Genomic DNA, 20,614 nt, shown 5'->3' with positions numbered 1-20,614 from the left:
CCCCCCAGATTTGAAGGTCTGGAGCCGGCCAGCCAATGAACGCTGCTCTTGCAGTTTTGGGCGTGGCCGGAGGAGGCGAGGCCCCGCCGCCCATATATAAAGGACAGAGCGTGGGGCACTTCTGGCTTGGTGTTGTTTACGGGAGAGGTGCTTGGATGTTTGCGGCAGCAGGGCGAGAAGGCGGAGGAAGAGGCAAGGCGGAGGGTCCTGGTATCTGTGGCAAAAGCTGCTGGAAGCTTTCTGTTTGCTAAAGAGCCAAGCAGCAGCAGCTTGGGAAGCGCTGGCACAGGTTTCTGTGGCGCCTTGGGAAGCACTTTCTGCAGTGCTAGCAGTGACACACACCTTGCAGCGGGGAAGCGAAGCGGCCTGCGTATGTGTCTCATCCTATTGTTCAAACTGAGAGACTTGCGGGTGTGAAGGAAGGAGCTTGCGTGTTGTCTCTTTTCTCCCACCCCCTTCCCCCCATTCTCCTCGCCCTCCGTGCAGGAGGAGACCAGCCGCCCGGGAGCTACAGGGGCTGGAGCCCGCTGGACTGTTCTTTACAGACATCCCTTGCTCAGGTGCGCCTTCGGGAAGGGGAACGGAAACCTTTCCCAAGCATTCTCCCTTCCCAGACCGGGGAAAGGAAAGTTCTTCCCTCAGCCCCTCTACACAGCCATCGTGGGAGCTGCTGAACTGCCTTCGCCTATACGACCCCCACCGTTCCTACCTTTCCCATCAGGTGGTGCCTGAGGCAGCAGAGCTGCTGTATCCGGGAGACGAGAGGGAACACACACTACGGTCGCTAGCGGTGCCTGTCTCGCTGTGCTCCCAGGATCGCAAGGGCATCGATAGCTGTGATCTGTCACCGAGGAGGTGGCGGATGAGCGCTCTCTGCAGCTGGGCAACGAATCACTTCTCAAACTGCTGCTGACTGTCGTGCTCCGGGAATAGCTCTTTCCTGCGAAACTTGGCTTTGGGAGCTTACAACCCAACATCATCTTATGTGTTGACTCTTCCCCCCCGCCCAGGCAGTTTGATGAATGCTTTGGGAGTGAGGTATGATTTGCTGAGGCTCCTCTTGCAGAAGTGTGTGTGCAGTTGCAGAGCGAGCCCTCACCCACCCCATTGCAAGACAGTAACCAGCCCGTCGGTGGGGGAAGAGTGTGTGTGAGCCGCTCTGCCCAAGTGCTTTGAATCGCTCGCGCGTGGTGCTGCCGGGCGATTGGTCGCAATGCAGCTCTAGGGGAAACATGCAGCTTCAAGCAAACGTGGAGTCCGTGGCTTCTAGCCGGGGGGACCGTTAAAAGGGACAAGGAGGAGAAAGCAGCGGAGTCACCCAGCTGTGCCGTAGCCGGAATCGGTGGCTTTGCTTCTTATTTGCAGGGAGTGTGTGCGCCAAGACCCGCATCTTCTCTGCTACCAGAAGGGCTACGAGTCCCCGGCTCGCCCCCCAGCGAAGTTGGTTCCAGGGGCGGATTGGTGCCACCCTTCTTATCTTGCCGGAGATTTTTGGTTCCTCCTTGGATCGCGAAGGACTCCGGTTGCCGCCTTATACCCTGCAAGTTGCCCAAGGAGCAGGAGGAGGGCGGTTGTGTCCTGTCTTATCTGGGGGGCGGTCTGCCTCGTTCTCCGCTCCTCCCTGGCCCGGGGATCAATGCTACAGGGCTCGGCGGCTGTGCAACCTCGGCGGCGGAGGATGGGCGGCTTCGGGAGGCTCCCCCTGGGGCTCGTGCTGGTGGTGATCTTGAGCGAGGTAGCGCCGCAGTCCTGCCCGGCTCAGTGCTCCTGTTCCGGCAGCACCGTGGACTGTCACGGGCTGGCGCTGCGGAGCGTCCCAAGGAACATCCCCCGCAACACCGAAAGGCTGTAAGTAACCCCCAGCCGGGAGGCGCCCAACGGGTCCCCAGAGCCAATGGAGCACAGCGTCTAGCTCCCTACCCCACGCGCGCTTTGCTCTCCCCGGTGAGCTGTGGGGGGCGCCCTCCTGCCAGCAGCACCCCCGTTGCCGTGTGATGTGACTCCCATCCCTCGTGGAGCCGCCCCGCTGCAGCGCCCCTGGGGTGGGGCAGGTGACACTCAAACTCCCTGGAGGCTTCGCTTCGCTTTCAGACGCCCCTGGGCTGATTCTCTCTCCCTATCCCTGCTTTCCGCATGATGGGCTTCAGGGTAACGTTAGGAGACATGAAAGAGGGAAACCATTAGTTCCACCGCCTCGCCTTCCCCATCAGCAAGGCGGCAGGAGGCGAATCCGCCTCTCCTCTCGCGCGGCCGCTGGCTGCATGGTAAGAGGAGGCGACAGACAGGGCGGCACTTTCCCCCGCGCTGTATGTCAGGGTGCGTCGCTTGTCGTCCTGCCCCCCGTGAATGGCGGGGGGGGGGGGGAAGTTTTGTCATTGCCCAGTAAACTTCGCGCTGGCTTTAAAAATGGGGGCAGGGAACCAGAACTGGCTGGGACCGCTCGCCCCAAGGGGCTCGGCTTAGCTGCCCAAGTTCTGCGTTCCTTTCCCCTTCTTGCGGAGTGCCCCTTTCTGCCCAGCTCCGAGGCGGTGTGCAAAACCATGGCTCCCCAAGGAGGCCCCTGAGTGCTGGGGCATTGCTCCCCAGCTGCTGGCAAATGGCAGTTCAACCCTCTCTTTTCCTTTTTGCTACACTGCTTGAAGAAGGAAAGAGTGGAGGGAATTGCCTAACACATGCAAAGCGATTGGGGGGGGGGGGCAGGGCAGAGAGACTACTTACACTCCCGTTACAGGAAGACAGGCAAGGACACGTTTTTCTTCAGTGCCTACATCCCTCTTCCCCCAGAAAAAGCTCAAACCCTTCCATGCGTCTTGCCCGTGGGACACAAGCTGCCCTTGTGTGCCCGCTTAAGGAGAGCAGAGAAAGCAAGAGGATTCCACCTCAGTTACACATACTACTGCCTCCAGTCGCGGCCTTGATTAAACTGTCCCTAGACCTGATTGATTTTCCTGTCAAATTAGGATCCAGACCTGAGAAAGAGCTCTCTGTATAAGCCCAGAGCTGCTCTCTCATCAACAGAAATTGGTCCAGTAAAAGAGATTACCTCACCCAGCTTGTGGCTCTACTACCCTGGGTCCAACATAGCTACAAGAATGTTGCATACAAATTATGATCCACTCAGTTTGTGAAAAGCATACATAATTTTTCCTGAAAGATGTGTTGAATCTAATACCATCCTGTCTTCTCTAAAGGTGTAAGAGGAAAAGGACAGAAGAGATTTAAAAAATTGTCTATCACTTGTTTCATGCTATTCAAAACAGTTTAAAAGTTTACATATAAACGCATTTTACTCTAGCAGCATCTGCACTCAGACAAATCCCAAAGTGATTGACTGTGATCTTTCCTGTGAAGAAACTGTTTCCTGCCACTTTTGCTTAAAATAACAATGTGCTGATTTTTCAAAGAATATTATAAATGATTGGTAACCCTAGTGTTTCTGTGTAACACTGTTTCCCCTGTGACTTAGATCAAGGAGGATATTCAAGCCACAGCAAAGCCTGGTTTTATTTGTAATTATTGGAACCAGGGCCAACTTAGTTCTTGACCTAAGATGCCAGAAAAAGTGTAGTAACTCCAGAAGGGAAAGTGGTGCTGAAATCCTGAAGAAAAATGTCAAGGCTTGAATACTGTTTCCATCATTGCGTCTGAGTTTGCACTTTCCAATCACAATGGGGTTTCCTGCTCTGTAAAAGTACGAAAACTAAACTCTTCAAACATAGGATTGTAAGAAATCCTTATTAATGTAAATCTCTGAAGATCATCTTTTTTATTCTTTCTAAGCACCGTTTGTCATCAGAAGTTTAGTAATACATTTATTAAATTGCGGAAGTGGTCATCTAAATAAATTCCTAATTACTCGATTTCTTGACTTAACTGTAACTTGGTCATAGTTTTTATACTTTTTCAGTTGATACAGTTAAGAATGTTCTCTCTAAATATTGGTTGAGTCTGATTGTAGTTGTATTCCAATATTACAAAAACACTAAGATAAACTTGTGATAAACAGAATTGATTCCAAAACTCAGGGTAAATGTAAGCCACATAATGGCGAATAGATTGATTGATTGATTTTTTATAAGATTTTCTTACAAAGTTTAAAACTAATTTAACTTAATGTATGGTCTCTTTATTGTCAGCAACTCACACAGAGCTGGTGTTAAGAATTAAGCATTGGGCACATTTAAGTTCTTGTTTGGTTTTAAAGCACTAAAGATGAACCCCAACAAAATAATTTAAATCCCCTGTTGAATGTTTCATTTTTCTGCTAATACATGATTCTTTTTAGGGACCTTAATGGAAATAATATCACAAGAATCACCAAGACTGACTTTACTGGCCTAAGACACCTTCGAGTCCTGTAAGTTCTCGTTACTTTATGCTGTTATGTGGTATGTTAATATTACTTGATGTAGGTTAGACTTTAAATTTTCAAGTTATCTTTTAGTTTTTAAAAAAGTAAAGCTGTATATTTCACCACATTTAACTCCTATGCTGCAGCATCTGAACTTAAAATAAAAGGGAGGGGACAAAAAAAGTTTGGAAAATGCCATAGTAGCAATTTTGTATGTAGCTTCTGGCAATTTGTACATTACCCTTAAAATTAAAAATATAGCAAAATAAGCTTAAGCTTTAAAATAATCGGTAGTTTACAAATGTGTGAAGAGGGAAATCTTGCATTTTGGTTAAAATTAGTTGAAAAGAAACTATCTGAGTAGACTGCAGTTTAGGATTATCAAAACATATAGCTGAGTATACACATGTTCAGTTTCAAACTGGTGCAAAAAGAAATTCATGAAATGAAAGAAAATAGAAAGTATTTCTTAACCAAAGACAAGCAATATCTATATCTAATCCCAACTCTCCAATTAAGAAATGTTTGTTTAGTTTTCCGGAAACTAAAACAATAAGTATTGTATAAGCTGTCTTTCTGGATGGATTTTTTTTTTTGTCTGGATAGCTTCAGGTCTTTAACTTTTGCTGGTTATAAATTCATTAAAAGTGACTTAAGAAAACTGTAATTGTGATTACTGCTGTTTTATTCAGTGAAGCTGAATTATTCTTTGGGACTGAATTGTCAAAAGTGGAACAACTTTGTTATTTAAGTCTAAAGAAAAACTAAGTATATTTTGTTGTTATACCCTTTTGATCAAAATACAACTACTAGAATGTTGGTGGCATATTTCAACATATTTTGATGTATAGGTGTATCGCCAGAATTATGAAATATCTATTGAATAATTATTTTTATTTTCCATACAAACTGTAGATCAGTTGTACTATGTTTAACTGGAGTTTTGTATCATTGCTCCTTAGTAAGCAGCATATTTTCTTACCCATAATCTTAAGATCTGCTTTTATGCTTTCCTTTAATGCTGAAGAAACTGATTTTATTTCCGGTTTCTGCACACGAGCCCCAATGGAGTGACGGGTTCTAAATATATTAAATTGGATGTGAAATCTCACTCTGGAATAAGAATTGCAGAGTTAAAGATGAAATGATTGCAAGCTGCCAGTTGCTAAAGTACAGCAATGGCAGGTTTTAATGCAGTCTTAATCATAAAAACGTTAAAACTCACTATATTCTATGTTTCAGTCAGCTCATGGAGAACAAGATTAGTACTATTGAAAGGGGAGCATTCCAGGATCTAAAAGAGCTGGAGAGGCTGTAAGTATTTTTAATTCCAAACATTTGACAACGTAACTTCTTATAATTTTTTGTCACTTCACTTGTCTTTCAGGGCACTAGACCTTTGATTTTTATAGTCAGACTTTTGAAATGTTTGAGGAACAAGAGCCGTAGGCAGTTCTCAGACAGTACCTACAATGGGTGGAAAATCTTGAATAAATAGTCTGAAGAAAACTGCAATTTACATTTTGAATCTAAAGAGAACTTCTTGAACGCTAAAGAAAATATGCTCCTTTGAATGCACAAGTACTTACATAACTTTTTTTTTCCACATGGAGCATGAGACTTCACTCTAAAGCTTTTTTCCCCCTCTTTCTTTGAGATACAAGGTGAGATTTTAGTCTGGGTGAAATTTGTGTTTACAACATTCTGCAGGAAGAAACTTTGTAATATTTACTAGATGGAAAGTGTCTTCTGTTTTTACAATATGGAGAAAAATGGTCAGCATGTGCATTCTTCTAACTCTGTTTTGTGTATATAAAAAAATTGGTGAAACTCTGTTCAGACAAAATATTTTTAACTGAGCAGTATATTATTTATTGGGTTCTGTTCCCTTAAAATACTTAGCTTTGCCATCTTTAAAAGCTGACGAATCGGTGGGGGGGAAGTCACAAAACACTCAAAGCAGAAGTATAGAGATGGTAAGCAAAATACAGATGTCCTCATTAAAAATAGTAAATAGAAAGCTGAGCTCTGTTTTTCTTTAAAATGTATTAGCATTTTGCATTGCTAGCTTTACAAGTTTCCAGTGCAAACTTTCCCAGGATATTACTTTTTAGATGCTGTATATGAAAACAGTTAGTTGTAGAAATGTATGGATTATGTTATGTACAATATTATATCTCAAAGGGTAAGATGCCTTTAGTGTATTAAATTTCTAATAATCTGTAGAATGGGGTAAAATATTGTATACCTTCTACATGCTGAATACACTACAATAGATGTGTGAGCGTAGTTTAGTAATACAGCATACTACTTTGCTTTTTAAAACATGGGGCCAAATTCTGAAGTATCAGGCCCCATATTTGTATGGCTTCTTTTTAAAAGTACATCATTCACCAGTTTAACCCTACCAACATCTGTGGAGTTATTCCTTATTTACACAGTATAAGGGAAAAAAACCCAGCTCATGTGTCTTCCTGATTTGTTTCATACTCTGTATCCCCAACTGCTGTCTGTAATCTTTAAAGTAATTTCATGTGAATACAAACATAAGGCTAGTGGTGAACTTCTAACTTGTTAAACAGAGGTTGACTTGGCAACTATCAGTTTAACTGTAGAAATCCATCGATTACATACATTTTGATGAAGTGTAGTTTTTGGTTTATTGTAAAGAATGAGTTTCCCTCCAGCACCTGCAAAGTGAAAGTGCTATCATCTAACAATTTTGCTGCTTGGTCAGAAATTGGTAATGTGTTCTGACCAGTGTATTTGAGAACTGCATACTCAAACTTTTTCAAAGCAATTGGAAAAAACCTATACAAGTTCCTTTATATAAAAAGGCATTAATAAAGGAAAGTATCTAACACATTTTTTAAAGGTCAAGGGGCTAGTAAACCCTGAACTTCTGCCCTTACGATATGTGAGAGGTAATATGCAGAACATACACTTAAAATATTCCTAAATCGGATTTCTGGAATTTTTTCCTCAGAAAACCGAACAGCAATATAGGTTGTATTGTAAGAATGACTAAGGATAAGTCAGAAGTTCAGTGTCTTAATCATTGATATGATTTGATGTTACTCAACTAATAAACTCAATGAATTGTCTACAGTCAAAGTAGTTATAATTCTTCTCATTTCTGAATACCCTATAGCAAGGATCCTTCTTATGATAAACTTAATTAGCTCTTTGAAATATTATTTTTATTTGTGCTACATTCCTTGAAAATTTTATGCAATACAAGACTCCTTAAATAAAAAAAATATGATTTTGTGTATTTTCAGTCAGTGAGTCTCCCTTCTTTTAAATGGATTAACTGATGTGTTACCTGTGTGAGTACCAAGAATGAGAATTTAAATTATTAAATATTTGGTAGAATGTAAAATGTAAGTTTCTTTAAGTTTTGGAATATTAAACAATTTTTTACAAACGTTAACATTTGTATTTAAATTTTTAATCAATGAAAATGATTTTTCAAGACCGGTTCAGTTAACATCCAGGGTATTGGGTTTTTAACTGTGTGGTTTTGTTTTATGGTGACACTTTTCAAGTAACAAACTAGGACCTTGTATTTCTTTTATTAAACTTAGTTAGATTTCCTGGTTAGATATTATATTATTCTCCTCTGTCTGGAAGCTTTTGCTTCTCTAATGGTATCAGGTTTTTTCCTATTTTTGCTGCAATCCAGTCAGATGTTTTGAAGTGGGTTATAGTTTTGACTGAAACTAATATATATGCAGGATCTCTTTAAATCACCCCAGCTGTTGGCTAAGAGCAAATATTTCATATTTGTGAGGAAAAGCTGAGAAAATTCCTTTTGTTTACAACTGCCAAGTCCATCTGATGGAGGCACATTGTTATCTGACAGCCAATTAATCTCCTTGGGATTCTGGAATCCCAAACCATTTCTTAGGAAACTTATGGATACTCTCTTCAAATGTTTCCTTTTTCATACATAAAATAGTAGGCTATTGTGTTAAGGGATGCATAAGCTTGAAATGTAGAATGCCACATTTCTTAGTGAGCAAGCCTAGCTACTGTCAAATCATTTTTGATGTAATATACTGGTTTTAATATTGTGAACAAAGGGTCCCAGAGCCATTGGATGTGGCTTACTTTTAGTTTGTTTATAACTAGTTACATAACCATAGCCATCATTTGTGTCAAATGTAATGGTCTTTTGGTTGTGCTAAAGTTCTTAATGAGAATTCCAAATATTTCATATAAGGTATGTTAAGTAATTATCTAACAACTTACAAAAAAGCTAGCCCTCTCTTCTTCCCTTCCCCAGATAAATAAATCTCTCTAAGTTGAGCAGCTCATATTTCAGAGGATCTAATCTTGCAGACCAATAGTTTCATAAATACTCCTTATGCAAATGAACCCATGTCTTCCATGGAGTTGCTTGGGAGAGTAAGGACTGTGTGAGTACTATTTTGCAGGTTCGTTTCTTCAAGGTGCTGATACGCTTGAATCCAGTTTACATAACTGAGAGCTGAAGGCACACAGCACCTTGCAGGATCAAATCTTGTGTGGAGAAGAGCAAAGGGAAAACATTCCATTTCTTGACCCCTCTTTCTAAAGCAAAAACAAAATAAACTACTAATGAAGTATAAATACAACTGTAGGTCAAATAACATCTTGGTTAAACAGTTATTAAGAATAACTTATTTCCAACTATAATAGTTTCATTTAATAAGAAATAACGTTGTATAACATTATGCACACATGGTGTTATGTACAGACATCTAACAAAAAGCCCCCATTTACTCCTTGGCAAGTTGAATATAAATTCTGTGTAATTAGAGTGGAAATTTCATGAAAGCATCAGATTTGAAAATAGGTTTTTTTATTTAAATAAAAATGAATTAGTCATTAGAGTAGTCCCATCTTTTTATATTAAATGCAACTTATTTTATGCAGTCTCAGCATTCTTGGTTTTCAATTGGCTACAGATATTTGTATTGATAATGCCTAACTATATAATCTGATAGGGCAAGGGAGTGATGGAAACTGAACATTTTAGCAGTTAGTAGGGGATGTGTGGGGCTTTTGGTCCCTGGAAAGCCTGAGAGAGGCGTTCAGGATTGTGAGGTAAGCACTTTAACTGGATGTTTCTGCTCAAATGATCAGCAGTGAAATAGTTAACCGTGTTGATGTGGAAACTGTCTTTTTAGGCATCTGTGTTCACAGCCCACTTTGATTAGGGCAGTTTATGCCTCTCGGCCATTGTTTCAGGGATATGAACAAATTCAGAAAGAAATTACCCTACTTGATAGCACTTGATTCACATTTACAAATAGAAGGGCTAGAAATGTTTGAACATACCTAGAAACCCCTTAATTATGTGAGTAGCTCCACAAATGTCAGTGGGGCCGCTTGAGTATGGGGGCCAGGGTGTGGTGCGAAAGGAGCAGCATGTGAGAGGCTCAGAATCTGGCCTATAGTTTTTTCTTTAAAGGAATACTTGAATTATGGAGCTCAATTACATACCAGGGAATAAATGCTAGACACTTCCATTGCCAAGGAAGAGGTGGAGACATGATAAAATCAGACTGTCTTTTGACTCCTCAGCAAGAGAACAATGCTTTTTCTTGCTTATTCTGAAAACCAGAACTTTTCAACTGTTTTCTTATGACTTTACAAAAACATGGATATCTAGTAATCTTTCCTTTCCTATCACCTTCCTCTCTACCAAAAGCAACAAAAAATCTTACTAGCTAAGTGTCATCTGTGAAGATTTGAGCAAACTCCCCTTAGAAAATCAGACCTTCTAGCTTGAAAGTTTATCAGGGAAACATGTCGTTCCTGGTTGGAAAAAATCTTTTAAACTGTCACCAGTGGGCAGAGGGGGAAAATAATTATAATAGTGTGCTGCTCGTTCTTGTATTTCTTCGAAATTTTCTACCAGTACTCACCATACACAAAATGGTCCAGTGATTTTTTTTAATAAACTATTTCCACCTTTAAGGGGAGGATCAAGTTTTGTGTTGAGGGTAATTGCTAAAGCCCAGAAAACTCATTAACAGACTCAACACTCAGTTCTTACCTCAATTCTTATTAGCTTAAGGTTTTTTCTGACCGAACAACTTTTCAGGATCTGATGTTTCCTTTAACAAAGGTCAAATTCTCCTCTCGGTACACCACAATCAATCTGGAACAACTCTTCTCTTCAGGTTTCGGTTATTAGTCTGGGTTTGTACTAATATAATGGAGTAGAATTTGGTCTTCAGTTTAGAGGAAACAACTTTATTTGATTCTTGTCTCTTTTTAGGACGTAAATTGCTAACAATCACTTTCTCTAGGTCAGTGTTTAAGAATAATGAAAAGATTCCATCTGTCTAGCCATTTTTTGGCTTTGTTTTTTTTATTGGGGTAGTAGAAGGCAAGAGAAATAAGTAGAGCAAGGCTCTGACTTCCAACAGGCAACTGTCTAGTGTTTTTTAATTGAGATTTACTGACCAAAATAGAAAACCAGCAAAGATAATCAAGTCATGCCATATCCCCAGACGATGTCCTCCATGGGTGAGGAAATGCTCACTGGAGGAAGCAGCAGGCTGCTAAGAGGAGAATTGGTTATTATGACTCCCCCCCCCCCCCCCCCCTTTCTGAAGATGTAGTGGAGAATGTGTCAGGGGCAGAAGTACTCTTTTAAAATTACAGTTAAGGGGCCTGATCCTGCAAACACTCTTATGCACATGCAGTAATGCATGAGTCAATTGACTTCAAGGGAGTATTCATGTGAGTCAGGTTACTTGAGTGCATAAACGTTTGCAAGACCAGGTGTTGAAACATAAGATGCAAACTCAAAGTACTGCTAGCTCAAACATTTTAGAAACCACTTATATTCGCATAGGAGTTGTAGATAGCACTTTTTGTAGAAACAAACCATTGAACAATGTTTTGCTACTATAACTTTCTTAACCGTCTTCATAATCTGGATGCAATCAAATTTGTCTTGTGAAATCAATCATTTAAAACTTTGCTGTTACAACTACTAACATTCTTCATTCAGACTTTTAAACAAAATTATTTCAGACGTATGTTCAATGAACTTCAATAATGTTTTTTACATTTCCTATATTCTGTATTTCAGTCTTGGGAAAGAATAATTTAAAGAGCTAAATATTCTGTTTTGTGACTGACTTGATGCAGTTATTTCTAGAGTAACAAGTGATAGAGAACTACTTAAATCAAAGTGCATGCATGAATTCAGTTATGTTAGGGAATTGTGTATTTGATGTAAATCTGCCTCTACTTTCCCTCTGTCATAAACAGATAGCTAAGGGTTAATTTCTCTTTCACCTGAAGCACCAGACCAGAGGACCAATTAGGAAACCGGATTTTTTTTTTTCAACTCTGGGTGGAGGGAAGTTTGTGTCTGAGTCTGTTTTTCTGTCGGCCTGCTTTCTCTGAGCTTTGGAGAAGTAGTTCTGTTTTTTAATTTTCTGTTTCTAAGTGTAAGGACAAAGAGATTAGATAGTAAGTTATATGGTTTCTTTTCTTTGGTATTTGCATGAATATAAGTGCTGGAGTGCTTTGATTTGTATTCTTTTTGAATAAGGCTGTTTATTTAATATTCTTTTAAGCAATTGACCCTGTATTTTGTCACCTTAATACAGAGAGACCATTTGTATGTATTTTTCTTTCTTTTTATATAAAGCTTTCTTTTAAGACCTGTTGGAGTTTTTCTTTACTTCAGGGAAATTGAGTCTGTACTCACCAGGGAATTGGTGGGAGGAAGAAATCAGGGGAGATCTGTGTGTGTTGGATTTGTTAGCCTGATTTTGCATTCCCTCTGGGTGAAGAGGAAAGTGCTTTTTGTTTCCAGGACTGGGAACGGAGAGGGGGAGTCACTCTGTTTGGATTCACAGAGCTTGTGTCTGTGTATCTCTCCAGGAGCACCTGGAGGGGGGAAGGGAAAAAAGATTATTTCCCTTTGTTGTGAGACTCAAGGGATTTGGGTCTTGGGGTCCCCAGGGAAGGTTTTTCAGGGGGACCAGAGTGCCCCAAAACACTCTAATTTTTTGGGTGGTGGCAGCAAGTACCAGGTCCAAGCTGGTAACTAAGCTTGGAGGTTTTCATGCTAACCCCCATATTTTGGACGCTAAGGTCCAAATCTGGGACTAAGGTTATGATATGAGTAGCAGCGGTTGGGAGATAGACCCCTCTACTCAATGTGTTACTGTGGAAAGGGCAGGTGGGGGGTAGCTTTTTCTGAGGACCAGCTACTTGAGAACTAGTGATGGAGGCAGCATTTATATGAAAACATGAGGGTTTGACCCAGTAGTACTAAGTAACTACAGTTGTTAGTTCATGTTCTGGACAAATACCTTTAAAGTTGTAGATGTTCAGATACCATGGTGATGTATGAGGCATTGTAGCATATATTATTTCAGCTACACACTTAACTGTAAGGAAAAAGGATTTCCTTTGAAGAACATTACTTCACTCTATTCCCTAGTTTTGTGTCAGAAGAAAAATGCTATGTAAAATTGTGACAAGTTTACAGCTTGTCTAACAAGGGCATAATTCTAACCTCAAGTGCATGGATCCATAGCATTGAATTTTAAAATTCTGATACGGCACAAAGATCTCTGAGTGCAGTAGCAGAATTTTCAAGATATGAAATATGGACAAGAGTATGAGACTAGAATGGAGCCCCCAAAATATAATACATGTGATGTGCATTAAGTATCCCATTGTATAGGCATAAGTGAGTTTTCACATAACCTTTTAAAAATACATGATTCAAGTGAAAATAGGGCTTCGTAAAACCATGATTAATTCAAATAAATAGGAAAGTTTCTTAATAGGAGACAAGATACTTTCAAATCTCGTGGAGGGAAGCCTTTGTTTGTGGGTTTTGGGTTTGGCTTTGTTCTCTCTGGGTCCTGGATGGGACTAGAGGTGCAACCAGGTTTCTGCCAATCTCCCTGCTACAGTCTCTTATCTATTCAGAATTGTGAGTAGGAAAAAAGGTGGTTATAGTCTTTTAATTTGTTTTTATTTGCATATGTGTACTTGCTGGAAGTAGCTTAAATTGTGTTTCTGCTGGAAAAAGTTTTTTTGTTGTTTATAAGTTGGAAGACCCTGTAATTGTTTACCATCTAAAGTGCAGAGATAAACCTTTTACTTTTTTCTTTTAATAAAAAAGTTTTTTGCTTTTTAAGACCTGTTTGATTTTTCTCTCCTAATTAAGGTTCAAAGAAATTGAGTCTGTATATACCAGGGAAATTGGTGGGAAGCAAGGAGGGAAAGGTAAATTTGTATTGCCTCTGGGTGAGGGGGAGAGAGAAACTTGATCTCTCTATGTTGTGTTTCAAGGAATTGATTCACGGTATCTCCTAGTGTACCCAGGCAGGAAAGATCTGGGAGGAGGAGGTAAAGAGGTGGGAGGGAATGGTTTATTTCCCTTTGTTGTGAGACTCAAGGAATTTGGGTCTTGGGGTCCCCTGGGAAGGTTTTGGGGGGACCAGAGGGTATCAGGCCCTAAAAATTCCTGATTGGTGGCAGCGCTACAGAATCTAAGCTGGTAATTAAGCTTAGAGGACTTTATGCTAGTACCCATATCCTGGATGCTAAGGTCCAGATTTGGGAATTATACTTGACAACTATGTGTTTTTGTTTTTAATGTAGAGGAGTATGTGTCCTCTCCAGACACCTCTCCCCCAGTCAGGGCCAGCTCCAGGGTTTCTGCCACCCCAAGCAGCACACAAAACAGAAGTTGTGATCTGCAGCTCTGCTGCCGCTGCTTCAGTCTTCGGAAGCAATTCAGCAGATGCTTTCGCTCCGAGAGGGAGTGAGGGACCCACTGTTGAATTGCTGCCGAGGACCCGGATGTGTCACCCCTCACTGTTGGCCATCGCAAGCAGCTTCTTGCTGGGCTGGTGCCTGGAGCTGGCCCTGCCCCCAATATGTAGAGCTGGAACAGAAAGCTGATTCAAGTCACTGCATTAGGGAAATTAATGTAGTGAGCTTTCATAGTAACAATCAGGACTCTAGCACTGTTGACTAGCCTGTGTCCATTATCATGGTTGTGAATATAATACTAAAGAGTGTATATATACTAGCCTTTCATTGGGTATTGCTCTGTGATACAAGTTTGAAGTTTTTATCCATGATATTTGAGTTGTGATGGATGAAGGGCAATACAATTTCCAAAAGAGAATGCCACCAGTTTTTCTAAGTATCATAAACAGTATTGCTGACTTCAAGCATTCATTAATCAGACTCCAAAAGAGACTCTTTAAATTACATTTTGTGTTTTTTATTGGCATTTTGAGTTTTGAGCCTTTAATTCACATTTCAAGAATTTTAGCCCTTTTGGTTTCAAAGAAAGACTTGTCAAATGAAAGGTGAAATTCTTACATAATCTCATGACTCCAGGATCTGGGGCTTTAAGGGAAAAAACAAATTGCAAATTTTGCAATACAATTGCAGGAGTCAGCAATGCTATGTAACTAAAAGCGGCTTTTCTGATTAACCTCAGACTTGCAACCGATCTCAAAATAAGCATGAACATGAAATTCCAGAGGGAAAGGAGATTGTGATTTGGTGATAGTGGTGTAAGAGAGTCTCCATTCTAACCTCAGTATTGCTGTTTTTCAGACTTAAATATTGAGTCACTACTACAGCTTTTATAATTCATGTGACTACTGTGATGTTAACTGAACAAAGACATTGTTCTGCTTTTTGCCTTAAGTGGCATATCATGCTACCTTTTTTTTTTTCAGATAGTCCCAAGGAAATCAGCTCCCTGTGGAATAAGGCACTACTCAGTGTGTGAGTAGGGCAGGCCCTAAAACTACTGCCTGGAAGGAAGCTCCACTGGATATTTCTTTTGTATTAGCAAAACTTTACTTTGAACTTGATTTTTATATTAACTGAAAAGTGAGATTGAATTTTTCCCCTTAGTGTACATACATTATGAATTAGACATTGACAGTGTTTTACAATTTGTCACCATTACTTAGAGGATTTTTTGTTGCCGCTTTTAATAAAACTTAGGTGAGATGAGGCTTTAGAGCTGTCAACTCTTGTTTGTAAACTGAAAAGCAATACAATTTCAGACTCCAAAATACAGTTTGTATTTTACCAAGTATTTTGAGGAACTTTACTTCTGGGGCCTTCCTTCCTTAAAATTTTTCCTTTGGATTTTAGAGTTTAAGTGGATATATCAACACTCATTTGGCTAGCAGTCTGGTAAATGTCAGCATTCAAGAGGTAGTATTTCCATGCATCTGTTGTAGGTAGCACAAAAGTAATGAGCTCAGGTGTAGAATATGTTGCTGAACAGGCTTGAAGGAAAAAAGTTATTCCTTGTTCATCAGGGATGTGGAGAATCCTTCTCCTAGCTAATCCTACATAGTTTAAGGGCGACACTTAAGCACATTCCTTATCTTGGAGCAGGGAGGAGATCAAGAAGCCTGCGGTGCTAATCACTTAGCACAGGAATGTAAATTCCATCTCACAAGAATTGTAGGAATTATACTGAGGCACCTTTATTTGTGGGTTTTTTAATTACTACATGAATTATCCTGTGTTAAGATTTTTGGAGTTGCTTTAGCACACTTTCAGTCTCTACAGCATTCCCATAATGGAATATTAAATAGCGACCAAAGCATTTAAATAGCTTTTAAAATTTTTTTATTACAATAGGTTTTTACATTCAGATTAATAGCATTTTGTATTCTGAAGTAAAAATGCTGTTACAGTAAAATCATCTCTTTGGAAGTGTTATGAACTCTTAATGGAAATTTTCAACATTACTGTTATCTGTATATTTTATTCATCAGAGTCTCATTTCTCATGGGACTCTTTTTATGGGTCTAGAAGTCAAACTGCAGTGAGAAGTCCTGTTTGCTCTTTGCAGACCTTTTTACAAATTCCAAGTCAGGAAGGCTGTTTATTTTTCCCACATTTGTTTTGTGCTCATCTTTGTGGCAGTGTTTGCTGGATGCTCTCCTTTTTTTACTTCCTCTGAAATGAGTAGTTTGCAGTGTTGCAAAATTTTAAAACCATCTCTGGCTCTTCAAAAATATATTGTTTAGTTATGTTTAAAACTTGTACATTACTCCAAAATATTGTTTGTTTGAGTGTGTTCTAGGCACAGAACTTTAACTTCCTGAAGAACTTTGCTGCAAAGTATTAGTTGTACTTTGTATTGCTAACATTTCAATCTGTTCAATATGTACTGCTTTAACGTTTCTACTAAATGTTTACTAAGCGCAAAAAAAATCTGTCTGCATGCTTTTCAGGACAACAATGTAGAAATATTAGTGACATTCTTAAAATTTCCACTGTATCCTTCTCCATATTTTTAACTACAGTTCCTATTTAGATTTTTGTGTACACTTCAAAACCAGTGCATGGGGAACTTTCCTGAATGACACTCACTCAGGCCAGTGATTCATAACATTACATTCTCACACAGCTTTATGAAGAAACTTCCCCCCCACACCCCCCAGGTAGATTTTTTTTTTCTTCTTCTTCCATTAGGGGGACTTCTTCTATCATCCTTTGTAGCATTTGCTGCTAGTCACCGTTGAAGGGTTATCTGCAGCATTTGGGCAAGCGTGCATGCAAAGGTAAAGGTCTGTGTTGTGTTGTATACAAAAGTATCCTGGGGACTCAGGTTTACAACTTTATTCTTCTGAGGACTTTTAGGTTGTCTCTTCCCCTCTCCTCATCTGAAAATCTGTCCTGATCTAGATAAACCCCGTGTGCATATCAGTCATCTGCATGCATTTGACTGTAGCTTGCTTTCCTCTGCTTCTCTCCCTCTCCCTTCACTCTAGCATCCAGCACCCATAATGCTGCTGCAAGATTGTCCTTGCCTGATATATGATCATAGTACACCATTTTTTGAGTCCTTTCACAGGTTCACTATTCATTGCCTTCCAATACAAATTTAAGTTCCTGAATTTCTTAGCCCTACAGAACTGAGGATTGGAAGCTTAAACAGAGCAATATCCTACTGCACACACTTCTCATCATTACTTTGCCAATGAACCCTGCCTGATTTCCTCCTCCTTTAGAGCAGATTCTTCTAACTTGTGTGACAAGCCATTATGTTCACATTTATTTCAATTCATCTTAATATACAAGTCAAACCCTAAAGCATAATTTTTAAAAAGGGGTATAAGATGTATTTTAAATCTCTTTTGGGGCTGTATCATGTATGAATCACAGCACAACACTCATGCTTATCTATCCAAATACATAGGTTCAAATGCTGTCTTGATTTCCTGTTTCCCAAGCTGGTTGAATCCAAGAAGAGAATTTCTGGACTTGGCCTCTGGGCATATTTAGCGAAACCAAGTCTTTAGTCTTTCCCACCTGTGTAACAAGAAATTGGTGGACTTGCATTCATGGTGATCTTGAAATGTCTTTCCTAATTCTTTGCTGAAGATAAGCACTGCAGGACAGGTAGCATAAATTGGGAGTGAAGAGCGTTAAGGTACATGTACACTGCAATTAACTACCCGTGGCTGGCCCTTGTCAGCTGAATTAGGCTTGTGGGACTCAGGCAATGAGGCTGTTTAATTGCTCTGTAGATACCAGGGTGTGGGCTGGAGCCTGGGCTCTGTGATGAGGAGGGCCCCAGAGCTAGGGCTCTAACTGAAGCTTGAATGTCTACACCACAATTAAACAGCCCCATAACCCAAGTCCAAGTCAGCTGATGCAAGCCAGTCACAGGTGTTTAATTGCAGCATAGATGTACCCTTAGCATACATTTACACTGCAAACTAAATAAATAAAACCTACAGCAGCTAGTCTCAGAGCCCAGACCAACTGACATGGTCTTGTGCTATGGAGCTAAAAATAGTGTAGAAGTTCCCACTTGGGCTGAAGCCTGGGCTCTTGAGACTCACCCTCATCACCAGTTTTCAGAGCTAGAACATCTGCATTGCTGTTTTTATCCCTGCATCACAGTCAGTCAGTTGACCCAGACTGAGACTTTTCGGTATGTGTATGTAAGTAAAATGGAGCCAAACCCATGGATGACCTAATACAAAGAAAACATGGGCCCTGGTATTCAAAGTAGAATTGATTATGTGGGCCTGATTCTCCATTATCTTGCATCTTATTCTGTTTGCACCTGTAAAAAAAGCACTGCTAAATGGAAATTCTCCATTTAAACTGGTGGCAGTGTTCAACAGACTTGGCACATGCTCTGCATCTTTGTTTTTTACAAACTACACAAAGTGTAAGGTAGTGGAGATTCTGGCCCATGGCCTTAAAGGGAAGCTGTACCACTCTTCCTCAGCCCAGCAGTGAAATGCAAATTATTGTCCATGAAAACTTTCCAAAATAGCAAATAGCATTTTTGACTACCTACTGTATTAGTAAGCAAGTGAGGTTTGTAACAGTGGCTAGATGAGTCTCCCATATAACAGTAAACTTGTTTCCATCCTGTTTCAATACTGACTGAACAGTCAGAATAAACATTTTACAAAAACAGATGGATTTTTGGTTTGCTAAACTAGTATTAAAGCAGGCTGGAAACTAGTTAACAGTCCTTTGCAACAGTGGCTAAAATGAATCCAACAAACATCTTCAACACCACTGATAGGTGAGGAGTGACAATTTTAACTTGAAAACATAGGACCTAATCCTCAAGCCCTTACCCTTAATGGGAAGCAATTGCCTGTAACTTTCAAATGCATTTACATTTATTCATGGTGAATAGTATTGACCTTCACATTTGAAGGATAGGGAATACTCGTCAAACTATTATATGTAAGGAAATTTTTTTGACTAGATACATAACCCAGTTAATTGTGAGGATAACCAGAGTAGATCCAAGGAAATCCTTCCAGGGCTCTCTGCAATGAATAACTTCAGATACTTCCGTGGGCCAGGTGAATGGTTGTGTGGAAGCATGCAGCCTGCTGGCACACATCGGTTTGATTAGGAGCAATTTCAGCTATGGATCCCTTGACTTGGAAGTCCTTTCAGAGGGAGATTTGCACACCACATGCTTGTCAGGGATGCTGATCAGTTCATGATGCAGTTGAATCATTCATGATGCAGTTGAATCATTAACAGTATAAGATGCTGCCATTTGGGGTCTTCACAAAACAGTTGTTTGCCATGGACAATAGCAAATGCTACAACTTTTCTTCGAGAGGAGGTTTGAATCCCGAGTAGTTACTAGTTGCCTTCCTCCTGCAGTGGAATAGAGGCATGCTTGTACACCATTCTCCAAATTCCCCTTATTCCCAGGATGCTTTCCAATATCAGAAGAGAAGGCCAGGATCATTCTGGTGGCTCCTTTTTGGCAGAGAGCAAGGGCTGACAGATCAACATTCAGCCACCAATCTAACTCCTAGACCACCCAGAGTTGATTTTAGTCTCTGGATAACCACAGACTTCATCTAGACACAAAGTCTCCACACCTCAGTGTGGCTGCTCAATGTCTGAGCCTGACTGATAGACTGCTCCCTGCAGGTCCAGGAAATGATCTACCAGAAAAATAGATTTTTCCAAATAGAAGAGGTTCTCAATGTGGACAACCCAAAAAGCCTTGGACCTAGTACAGGCCTCTACTAAAGATCCTCTATTACTTTATCTAAAACAGGTTGGCCTTTCATTTTCTAATATCCACCTAATGCCTCAGCTTGTCACCCACCTGTGCAGTTGTTCTGTCTTCTCACAACTGAGTTGTGAAGTCCCTTAGAGGATTACTACACACATGCCTGTCAAAGAACCCAGTCCTAGCCCGACGTCAGTATAGGTCTCCTGAGATTCATGGGGTCTCCATTTGAGCCACTGAGTGCTTCTTATGCCATCTTTGACAACCATCTTCCTAGCTGCTATCATTTCAGTCAAAGTGACTGAGCTTCAGGCTCTGACTAAATCTCACTATACAGTATTCCATAGGGACATGGTGGTGCTAAGACACAACCTGAAATTTATCCCTAAAGTGGTCACAGAACTTAAAGCAGATGATTCATCTGATCTGTCTTCTCAAAAGCACATTTGGCACTGAAAAGAGACTCACGTTAAATGTATCCAGGATTCTGTTTTATTATATTGACAGGAATAAAGCATTCAGACTGTCCCATATATTTTGAGCTATAGTTGAGTGTTCTAAAGGTCAGTCTTTGAGATGGGAAACTATATCAAAATGGATTACACGGTATGTCTCCTCTGTTATCAGTTTGCTGGTGTGAATCTCGTTCCAAATATCAAGGCTGTCTCCACCAAAGCCCAAGCAGCTTCCTCCACTTGCTTCTGGAATGTGCCAGTATTAGGCCA

At 40.4% G+C, this 20,614-nt stretch overlaps 1 protein-coding gene across 8 annotated transcripts in view; it reads left to right on the top strand.

Moving 5' to 3' along the window:
• The first annotated feature begins 1,558 nt into the window (after positions 1-1,558).
• The window catches only part of SLIT2 (slit guidance ligand 2), a 416,519-nt gene continuing 397,463 nt past the window's right edge, over positions 1,559-20,614 (top strand). For 7 of the 8 annotated variants that reach the window (XM_050947308.1, XM_050947305.1, XM_050947307.1 and 4 more), the window contains exons 1-3: positions 1,559-1,848; positions 4,286-4,357; positions 5,594-5,665. In XM_050947308.1, the coding sequence (XP_050803265.1) occupies positions 1,637-1,848; positions 4,286-4,357; positions 5,594-5,665 (356 nt within the window). In that variant the 5' untranslated portion in view covers positions 1,559-1,636. Of the gene's footprint in view, positions 1,849-2,210; positions 2,265-4,285; positions 4,358-5,593; positions 5,666-20,614 lie in introns of those variants that run through there. The other variant, XM_050947312.1, reaches the window with a different exon arrangement.

Source organism: Gopherus flavomarginatus, chromosome 3, assembly GCF_025201925.1.
Source record: "Gopherus flavomarginatus isolate rGopFla2 chromosome 3, rGopFla2.mat.asm, whole genome shotgun sequence".
Classification (NCBI taxonomy): Eukaryota; Metazoa; Chordata; order Testudines; family Testudinidae; genus Gopherus; species Gopherus flavomarginatus.
Note: the sequence above shows the minus strand (reverse complement) of the source record. Positions and strands in the feature narration are given on the sequence as shown.